At 40.9% G+C, this 10,721-nt stretch overlaps 1 protein-coding gene across 1 annotated transcript in view; it reads left to right on the top strand.

Moving 5' to 3' along the window:
• Nucleotides 1-1,271: 1,271 nt before the first annotated feature.
• Nucleotides 1,272-10,721, top strand: part of PM20D2 (peptidase M20 domain containing 2) — an 18,784-nt gene continuing 9,334 nt past the window's right edge. The window contains exons 1-4 of the mRNA XM_032275274.1: nt 1,272-1,845; nt 4,555-4,703; nt 8,150-8,292; nt 10,167-10,321. Coding sequence (XP_032131165.1) covers nt 1,381-1,845; nt 4,555-4,703; nt 8,150-8,292; nt 10,167-10,321 — 912 coding nt within the window. The 5' untranslated portion in view covers nt 1,272-1,380. The remainder of the gene's footprint in view (nt 1,846-4,554; nt 4,704-8,149; nt 8,293-10,166; nt 10,322-10,721) is intronic.

Here is a 10,721-nt window from a genome sequence, read left to right as displayed (position 1 = left end):
GATAATACTAAATCTCTTGGATAAAGGGGAGATTTTCATCTGCAGAATACCAGAGAAAGATTTATTAAGTATCACCAAGGGGGTCCAGGAATTTAGTAACACATTTGTTGTTTTTAGAGCAGAGTTTGTTAGAGTGTTAACTGAGAAAGGAAGGCGCGAATGTGACATTTCCTCTGCTATTGTTAGCATATAGAGTAGTAAAAACAGTAGTTGATAGTCTTCATGCATGTTAGCTTCCTTTAGACTTATTTTCAAAACATACATTTCGTTTATCACATTAATATATTGTGTCCCACTTAACATAGTTGAGACAAATTAAGGAAAGATGATAGGGTATGAAGAGCTGGTCGAAGCTTTTAATATGTGGAAAACCTCAGAATATAAACGTCTGCAGTGCTATTAATAGGCATATCGTCAACAACAGTTTTTCAGACTTTGTGCTTCACTCTGGAGAAAAACAAGAGCATGACATCTTGAATTTCTTCACTGGGTAATTAAAAACCTAGTTATGATGTAACACCAGCTGCACATGTTAGTTGAGTTCAGCATCAATTAAAATTATAAACGAAACTTGTCATATGTTCCCTTTCAAAGCTGTTCAAGACAACTGTCCAAATCAAAACAGTATGAATATTTATTACCATAAATCTTTTAACTCTTTGGTTTTGTTTTTAACTCATTTCAAATTTTTAGTTCTACTGTATTCAAACAAATTATTATATAATAACTAATACATACCAAGAGCTTACTGCGTAATCTAGGTGCTGTTCCACACATTAGTAACTAATAAGAAAATTGTGGAGAGTAGCTGCAGCTTTTAGTAATATGACCTCAAGGAGAAGAAAGTGGGGACTGTACCAAAACTTAAGTACAGCACCGTCCTTAGTACAGCATTACCGCTGACAGCCTTCTACAGGAAATAAAAACCTTGCGAGGTTTTTAATTACTAATCCTAGAGAGTGGCGTTTTCCCGAGGACTGTGTTCCACTTGGTCTGTCTCTGATGGCTATTAAACTAATAAAACCGTTCTCATTCTGCTGCTGTCGGAAATAAGCAACAACTGAAAAGTAATCGATAATCTTAGATCATAACTCAAAGGCCAAAACAGCCAAGGAGGTGGAAGAGTCCCCAGCCCTGCCTTCACCACAGAACCCCCAGAACCCTGCCGCGCTCCCGCCTGGCGGGGCGCCAGCAGCCGCCAGCGTTTCCCTCGGGGCTCCGGGGGCGGGCCCGGGGCTGGGGGCGGTGCCCCGGGAGCTGTGTAGCCTGCGTGCGCGCGCCGCCGGGGTGCTGGAGGCTGCTGGGCGCGTGCGCGGACGGTCGCTACCTGCGGTGGAGCAAGAGAGCTAGGGGGCGACGACAGCAGCGGGCTCGGGCAGCATGAGGCCCGGAGAGGAGCGGCCCTTGGAAGGGGGCGCGTGCGATGGCGGCTCCGAGCTGGAGCTACTGAAGCTGCGCGCCGCGGAGTGCATCAACGAGGCGGCCGAGCGGCTGGGGGCCCTGAGCCGCGCGATCTGGAGCCAGCCTGAGCTGGCCTACGAGGAGCACCATGCCCACCGCGTGCTGACGCACTTTTTCGAGCGGGAGCCGCCGGCCGCCTCCTGGGCGGTGCAGCCGCACTACCAGCTGCCCACAGCCTTCCGCGCCGAGTGGGAGCCGCCGGAGGCCTGGGCGCAGAGTCCCGCGCCGCGCCCGCTGCACCTGGGCTTCCTCTGCGAGTACGACGCGCTGCCCGTCATCGGCCACGCCTGTGGCCACAACCTCATCGCCGAGGTCGGGGCGGCGGCAGCGCTGGGCGTGAGGGGGGCCCTGGAGTGCCTCCCCAGGCCACCTCCGCCGGTGAAGGTGAGGTGGGGCCCGGGTGCGGGACCCCATCCGACTGCCCGGGTGGGAGGCGACCCGGGAAGGCCGGGATCCTCGTGCGTCCCCGCGCGCCTCGGGGCCCTCCAGTCCGTGGCAGGTGTGTGCGGGACCGAGCTAAACCTGCGGGCCTCCCCCTAGGCGCAGAGGCGGAGCTGAAACCCGGGTTAAAGTCAGTTCGCTTTGCCGACCTAGTGACAGCTTGCAGATTATTGTTTGCTCCTCTCTAGTTGTAAATAGCTCTGCTGAGTTGTTCCCTTAGGAAAGAACTTACACCCAAGCCTGGTGTTCGTTACGGGTTATTTTTGGTAACTGAGAGGCAACAGCGATTTGCTGACAAGGTTGTGCAGTCTCAGGAGGAAATACTTCTTGTAGGGAAACCTACGGCCTCTTTTTATTCGTCTCCAAAGAAATCTTTTGTTTGTGGCAGTTGTAAATGTTGTGATTTAAGTCATTGGTATTTGGATAAGAAATTTCAGTCTCTAGAACCACCAAACCCCTAGAAGTATGCAAATAAAGGGGAAGTGAATGAGCATTATACATAGATGAGTTCATTCTTAAGTCTTAACTTTTTTGTTTCATGATTTTAAGAAATACCTCGACTGTTTATACGGGGAAATGTCGCTTATGTTTTTCGTAGGGCAAGTTTAATCCTGTGTTACTCTGTTTTTCCAGATGGTATATTCTACACTGAGCTAAGATTCAATCGTCATTCAGGTTAAGGAGAAACAAATGTTTTACTTTCATATTCTTTAGCTCATTTTCCCCAGTGTCAGTAACCTTCTTCTTTTATCCTAACACTGCATCTTTTGTGGCTTTTTCACTTTAGCTGCCTTCTCTTTTCTGTCTCTGGGGACTTGTTTTTGCATTTGTTAGGTTTTTGTTTGAGTTGAGGGGGAGCATCCTTTGCCATGTCACGAAACACTGGAGAGATTTCCCTTCAACCACGTTTCTGATAGGTTCTGAGAGTCAGCGAGAGAGACGCATCCTATTTAACGAGTTAAGGGTTAAGAATGAAGAGCGACTTCATGAAAGAGTTTGAGCACTGTAGAACCTCTAAAGAAAGCTAGACTGGGAAATGTACACACTGTTTTTTGAGGCAGAGTTTTCTTGTGTTGCCCAGGCTGGAGTGCAGTGGTACAATCTTGGCTCACCACAACCTCCGTCTCCCTAGTTCCAGTGATTCTTGTGCCTCAGCCTCCCGAGTAGTTGGGATTACAGGTGCGCTGGTGCCCGGCTAATTCTTGCATTTTTTAGTAGAGACGGGATTTCGCCATGTTAGCCAGGCAAGTCCCGAACTCTGTACTTAAGGTGATCCGCCCGCCTCGGCCTCCCAAAGTGTTAGGATTACAGGCGTGAGCCACTGCGCCTGGCCAACACTTCTAATTTCAAATGGTTGTTCTCAGTTTTAGCAAGGTTCAGTTATTATCTGAAAATGGAATTTAAGTTAATTTCCTTTGCAAGCCAAGACTTTTTTCCAGCTTGTTTCACTGTGTTCTTATACATGATCTTGAAAATATGTTAGTTTATAGATACTTTTTCTTTGCTTTTTAAAATTGTTTGAAGATGTTAAGCTTAAATATCAAAGTACAATGTTTATTCTGTAAAGTTTTCTTTTGTTTAATTAGGTGTTTGGTGACCAATAAATCTGCCTGGTTGAACTGGTGGAATCGAATTAGTAAGTTTGTGTAATAGTTGGCTGTTTCTAACTGTGGCATTAAGACTTGTTTAATGTTCTTCATAAAGGATTAATGAGTTAAGACTTTTAAAGTAGGTAGCTTAGTAGGGAATCAGAGTTTAGGCCAGAAGGTCAGGACTTCTAATCCCAATTCTGCCTGAAGACTTGCTCTGTGACCTGAAGCAAGATACTTCACTCAGTTCCTCACAACCACCCCCTCTAAAATGGTGATACACATTGCCCACCTACCTCACAGGGTTGTTGTGAGGATAAGTAGTAAATTTCTGGAAAGTTCTGTACCAGTAAAGTGCTTAAGAATAATTATATACATACACTAAAAGGCTTAGTTAAGAGGAAGCTTTATGAAACAAATCCTAACAAAATTTGAGGAACTAGACTAGTAGTATTTAACTTTTTTATCTTTGCCATTAGTTGACTTGTAAAATTGGGAAAAGCTTTTTCTAGTGTGTTTTTTTTTTTTTTTTTTTTTTTTTTTTTTTTGAGATGGAGTTTCACTCTTGTTGCCCAGGCTGGAGTGCAATGGAGGGATCTCGGCTCACTGCAACCTTTGCTTCCTGGGTTCAAGCAATTCTCCTGTCTCAGCCTCCTGAGTAGCTGGGATTATAAGCATATGCTACTATGCCTGGCTAATTTTTGTATTTTTAGTAGAGATAGTGTTTCATCATATTGGTCAGGCTAGTCTCAAACTCCTGACCTCAGGTGATCCACCTGCCTTGGCCTCCCAAAGTGCTGGGATTACAGGCCTGAGCCACCATGCCCGGCCTTTTATAGTGTCTTTAGTACATACTTTGCACCAAGTTGGTATAACAGTGTACATTTTTTGATTAATTAAGCACCATATATTGATGCCCACTGTGTAAGCGTCATAGAACAAAACCTCTCTCCATAGGTTAAGGACTTTAATGTAGATTGTGAATACGTATGCAAGTGAACCTGTTTGATATTTTCCTATGAATATTTTGTTGTTTTTCCCTCACATGAGTATTTCCTTCTAGGTAATTGTTTTGGGAACCCCTGCAGAAGAAGATGGTGGTGGCAAAATTGATTTAATTGAAGCAGGGGCTTTTAAAAATCTTGATGTTGTTTTTATGGCCCATCCATCACAAGAGAATGCTGCTTATCTACCAGATGTAGCTGAACACGAGTAAGTAATCAAGTTGAAGATAAATTTCTTAGGGGAACACGGGCTATAGAATACCTTTATGTCTAAACCAAAAACAAAAACTCCACATTTGTACATTTAAGAAGTAAATTGATCCTCAGAAAATGGGATGAAAATGGAAGAAAAAAAAGAAAAATAAGTAAATTGAAAGACAGTGACGAGATGGCTTGATGTATGGAGTGACATTTGGCAAGCCTCTTGTAATTGAGATTCATTATGGTGTTCATAATTGGAGTATTAAAATAGTAGCACTTGGAAAGCATGGGAATAACAAACATGTTGACACTTAAGTTCTCTTTTGAACTGTCAGTAATCTGGTTTCTGGAAAACATCTATCCTTTGATATGAAATTGTCTTTGCAAATGAATAGATTTGCAAGAGATAATTCTATTAGATATGGGAAGAAAACACAGTACTCCATTTATTTACTTTAATTTGAGTTCTTTGCAAAGAGGATAAATTATGTCCTGAGAGAGAATATGGAACATGAGCAGCTATGATTTTTGTGGAACTTGACAATCTGTGCTTTTCCGATTAGTCGCTGCTGAAACCGTTTATCTTTCTTTATGTTGAGGAACTCACTTTTTAGTACCTAGGAGCACACATCATTGAAGTGGTTTAGATTTCTTATACCAGAAATTTGAACCATAGTAGTGACCATAGTAGTTATGGTCCAGGCACAAGAAGCCACTGCTCAGCTGCTTGAGCAAAACTGTGTGTTTCTTCAGAAGTAGCTTAGTACCTAGGGAGTGATGGCAGAACCATCACAGCAGTGCTTCTAGATTATACCCAGGTATCCCATTTCTTAGCACCTTACCAGGCCCTGTTTTCCAAGAGTGATCATTTTAACTGTATGGTATCTTCCTTCTTATCACTGGGAATTGGTACTGTGACAGTAGGAAGAGTCTTTCAACTTTGGTTTCAAGGATGGTAATATACTAGTCCATCTCTAGAAAACATTGGAGATTAGAAATTTCTACCCTTGCCTTTGGCAAGAAGGAGCCTGCAGATGCAGGCAGGCTCTGCCGCTCATTAGCCTTCTTGAGCTTAGGGTTAGGCTTCTTCGTGGTCTTGGTTCTGAAGTCAGCACACTTAACCCCAGGCCTCCTCTTAGTGTCTGGCTTCTTAGCTTTCTCATTGGTCATTTCTTTTTTCTTTGAGATGGAGTCTCATTCAGAGTGCAATGGCGCAATCTTGGCTTACTGCAACCTCCATACCCCAGGTTCAAGTGATTTTCCTGCCTTAATCTCCCAAGTAGCTGGGATGCACCACCACGCCCAGCTAATTTTCATATTTTTAGTAGAGGTGAGGTTTTACCATCCTGGCCAGGCTGGTCCCGAACTCCTAACCTCAAGTGATCCACCTACCTCGGCCTCCCAAAGTGCTGGGATTATAGGCAAGCACTACCACACACAGCTAATTTTTGTATTTTTAGTAGAGATAGGGTCGCCATGTTGTCCAGGCTGGTCTTGAATTCCTGACCTTAAGTGATCCACCCACCTTGGCCTCCCAAAGTGCTGGAATTGCAGGCTCGAGCCACCGCGCTCGAGCAAACATTTCTAATGAGTAAGATAAAGCAATCCTGCTGACCACCTTTCCCAAATCCAGTGCTTTTTCTAGAAATATATGTCCTTTTCAGAGTGTTTTTGGTGTACTTATGGGACATAAATAGAATTATGTGTAAACTAAATTGTGAAGGAAGGTTTTCCTGAGGTATTCTGCTCAATATATTGTTCTGGCTTTTTAAAATTAAATAGTATATCTTGAAGATAATTTCATATTATCCTTTTCATTTTTATATTTATCCCCAGTTGTGATAAAATTCCAGTTTTGCTAGGCCAGCTGGCTCACACCTGTAATCATAGCACTTAGGGAGGCCAAGGCAGGAGTATCTCTTAAGCCCAGGAGTTCAAGACCAGCCTGGGCAACATAGTGAGGCCCTGTCTCTACAAAAAAAATAAAAAATTAGCTGGGCATGGGGCACTCCTATGGTCTCAGCTATTCATCTGTGGGAGGCTGAGGCAGAGAAGGATTGTTTGAGCTTGGGAGGTGGAGACTGCAGTGAGCTGTGATCAAACCAGTGCACGCCAGCTGAGGTGACAGAGTGAGATGAGTATCAAAAAAAAATGCATTTCAAGGTGATGGTGATAAGATATATATCAAGGAAATAACAATACAGTATCCTGAAATCTAGTAAAGGTTTGGATGTTTTTCCTTGATTTTATCCTGCTAATAGGATGTCTGGAATCAGTTAAGAAATAAAAGCATTCTTTCCCTGTAACATGCATGATGCACAAGGCAAGGAAAAGAAAAAAAAAGAAAAGCATTCTAAGGACTCCTGAATCTACCCCATTAAAATAAGTCCAAATTGGTTTTCTAATAATCTAAATGTGGGAACTATTAATCAGGCTTAATAAGCGTTACCTAAGCAAGTCAGTCATAGAGCTTTATAAGTAACTATTCAACATGCAGTCCTTTCTCTAATCTTTATTTTATTAGAGCAGTTAGACTGGTGTGAGAACTATTTGTAAGTAGAGTAACAATTTATGAAAATGTAAAATATTAATGATATAGGCATTTTGGAACATTAATAAAATATTGGATATTGGTTAGGAACAGCTGCTTTAATATTAGGGTATCTTATGATAACGTTGAATATAATCTGATTTTCAGAGTTTGTCTTAACCCACTTCAAATATTAACTCCTTTCTGTCTTTCCTGACCTTCCCCCTATTAACACAGAATTTCTGATTTTTCGCAGACTTTTGATATAGAATCATCACAATGCTGTGTAAAAACATACAGGATCCTTTTTTTTTTTTTTTTTTTTTTTTGAGACGGAGTTTCGCTCTTGTTACTCAGGCTGGAGTGCAATGGCGCATCTCGGCTCACCGCAACCTCCGCCTCCTGGGTTCAGGCAATTCTCCTGCCTCAGCCTCCTGAGTAGCTGGGATTACAGGCACGCGCCACCATGCCCAGCTGATTTTTTGTAGTTTTTTAGTAGAGACGGGGTTTCACCGTGTTGACCAGGATGGTCTCGATCTCTTGACCTCGTGATCCACCCGCCTCGGCCTCCCAAAGTGCTGGGATTACAGGCTTGGGCCACCGCGCCCGGCTTTTTTTTTTTTTTTTTGTAATTTCAGCACCTGATACCATATTGCATGTTTGTTTGAATTAAATTGTGTATACATTTAATCTGTTCTCTTTTTCTCTCTTTTTTAGGAATGTTTTCTTTGTATCAAGCACTCTGCTACATAATAATAAACTATAACAAATTGCAGTGTTAACAACTACAAAAAATTTGCAAATCAAAAGTTCAGCAATGTGAATTAATTTTGAATAGTAGCTGGGTAATTCTGAATACCTGGATTTTCTTACTTTAGCAGTAATAAGAAAAAAGTAATTTCAAATGATTTTTTATTTCCTAGTGTGACTGTGAAATACTATGGAAAAGCATCTCATTCTGCTGCTTATCCCTGGGAAGGATTAAATGCATTAGATGCTGCTGTGCTGGCCTATAACAATCTGTCTGTGTTCAGACAGCAAATGAAACCAACCTGGAGAGTTCATGGTATGGATGTCAAATACGTTCTGTAATAGATGATGGTTAATAGGTTTCAATGCAGTATAATTATTTAATATTCAATTTTTTAAAATTTGGAAACATTTTTGTAGTTTATATGAATATTCTGATTTTTAAGCATATTTTCAGAAATTTATTTGACAGGATACTGGTTGTCTATATGTGGGTAGAAAGACAGTTTTGGCTATTGTACATACATGGAATGTCATCTTTGAGTATCCAAGATAAAGTTTTTGTATAAGAAGCTGTGTTCTTTCTGTGGGTATTTGAAAATTGGATCTTGATTTTCCAGTTTTCCTCATTGTTTCTTAATGATAACCAAATTTTGTCACTTCCTCAATTAAAAAAAGGTGTAATAACTGCCGGTTTTACTTAAGTGCTGTTAGTCCCAAGTAATATCTTTTTTTGTGTGTTTTTTTGTTTTTGAGACGGTCTTGCTCTGTTGCCCAGGCTGGAGTGCAGTGGTGCAATCTCAGCTCACTGCAACTTCCACCTTCTGGGTTCAAATGATCCTCCTGCTTCAGCTTCCCAAATAGCTGGGATCACAGGAGAGCGAGCACCACCCCACCCAGCTAATATTTGTATTTTTTTGCAGAGACAGGGTTTTGCTGTGTTGGCCAGGCTGGTTTCAAACTCCTGGCCTCAAGAAATCTGCCCACCTCAGCCTTCGCAAGGTGCTGGGAGTACAGGTGTGAGCCACCAAGCTTGGTCCTGAATAGTATCTTTTAAAATTATATACATATCACATAATATAAATACAGTCATAAAGTACTGTAATGAAAGCATGCATTCGTTTTTTAATTTATTTCCTTATGATTTAGGAAATTGTTATATTTTAGTATCTATTCTTTACCTGATTTTGCTATAGCCTGAGGTCAATATATAAATGTACTTTTACCAGTTTTCCTGCCTTAGCTTCTTTAAAAGGAACAAACAGGAACATGTAGAAATATTTTTTTAAAGTAGGTCATATGACATTGGATTTTGCATATCCATTTTAATTATTACTTTGAGTGAATCTTAATTCTTTGTAATTCCAAATAAATGCATTTGTTTTGGCAGTTGATAATACTTAGTGATCTTTGACCTACATTGGTTTTTTTTCTTGGCATGAAAATTATTTTTCTAGAGCTAAATGCCATTTGAAATATTCATGGGATTCCCGAGGTACGAGGGTAATTATAGAACCTCATACCATTGTTGAGGTGTGGTAAAATCTTTTCCAGATGTTAAGGTGTTACTAAGTTTATTTGGTGTGGTTATATAATTTCTAAGTTTCTTTATAGTCTGGATCATAATTTCTTAACATTACCTAAATTCCTTTGAATGAAGTACATATGGATAATTATTTTTTCTGTTAGCCAAAAAATATCACCCTATGTATAGAAATTTCAGTTGCACAGGCTGGGCACGTGGCTCACACCTGTAATCCCAACACTTTGGGAGGCTGAGGTGGGTGGATCATCTGAGGTCAGGAGTTCGAAACCAGCCTGACCAACGTGGGAAACCTTGTCTCCACCAAAAATACAAAATTAGCCAGGCGTGGTGGCGCATGCCTTTAATCCCAGCCACTAGGGAGGCTGCGGCAGGAGAACTGCTTGAACCGAGGAGGCAGAGGTTTTGTTGAGCTGAGATCACATTATTGCACTCCAGCCTAGGCAACAAGAGTGAAACTCTGTCTCAAAAAATAAAAGACATTTCAGTTGTACAACATATCAAAATCTTTGACTGGTATATTGGTGAAGCTAGTAAGTTTAAATTGTTGTTCTTTATGTACATATTGTCTGAAAAACTTAATGGTGTATTTAAACTTAAAGAAATGGTCACCAAGATTAATTGTAGTAATTTGGTTCTTTTTATAGGTATAATAAAAAATGGTGGAGTAAAACCCAATATCATTCCTTCTTATTCTGAATTAATCTATTACTTCCGTGCACCCTCAATGAAAGAACTTCAAGTTTTGACCAGAAAGGCAGAAGATTGCTTCAGAGCTGCAGCTTTGGCTTCAGGGTGCACAGTAAGAACTTTTAAAAGTTAATCTAAGTTATAATCAGAGGTATACATGTGGGCTAGCACCGTTAGATTGAAACCTAACTTGACTCTCTTATTTGGTGACACGTTGAATGTGCAGATTGAGTTGGCTGAATAGTTAATGTGAAAGTCTTCAATTTTTTACATGTTTTACTCCTCAGTGCCTGCAACAGGGAAGATGACAGGTCATCTTACTTATATAGTAATTAGAATCATTCTGATACTTCTATGCTAGAATACCTGCCATTTTACAAGTTATATCCTTCCTTGTTGGCAATTACACTTTTATAATTGCTCTATGTAGTTTCTAGAAAGGAAACTGTGGCAAAATCAGCAAAAACTTTTTTTTTTTTTTTTTTTTTTTTTTTTTTTTTTGTGTTTCTCTT

Source organism: Sapajus apella, unplaced genomic scaffold (assembly GCF_009761245.1).
Source record: "Sapajus apella isolate SASKATOON/1434 unplaced genomic scaffold, GSC_monkey_1.0 scaffold6, whole genome shotgun sequence".
In the NCBI taxonomy this organism is placed as follows: Eukaryota; Metazoa; Chordata; class Mammalia; order Primates; family Cebidae; genus Sapajus; species Sapajus apella.
This window is presented reverse-complemented; position numbering and strand designations above follow the sequence as displayed.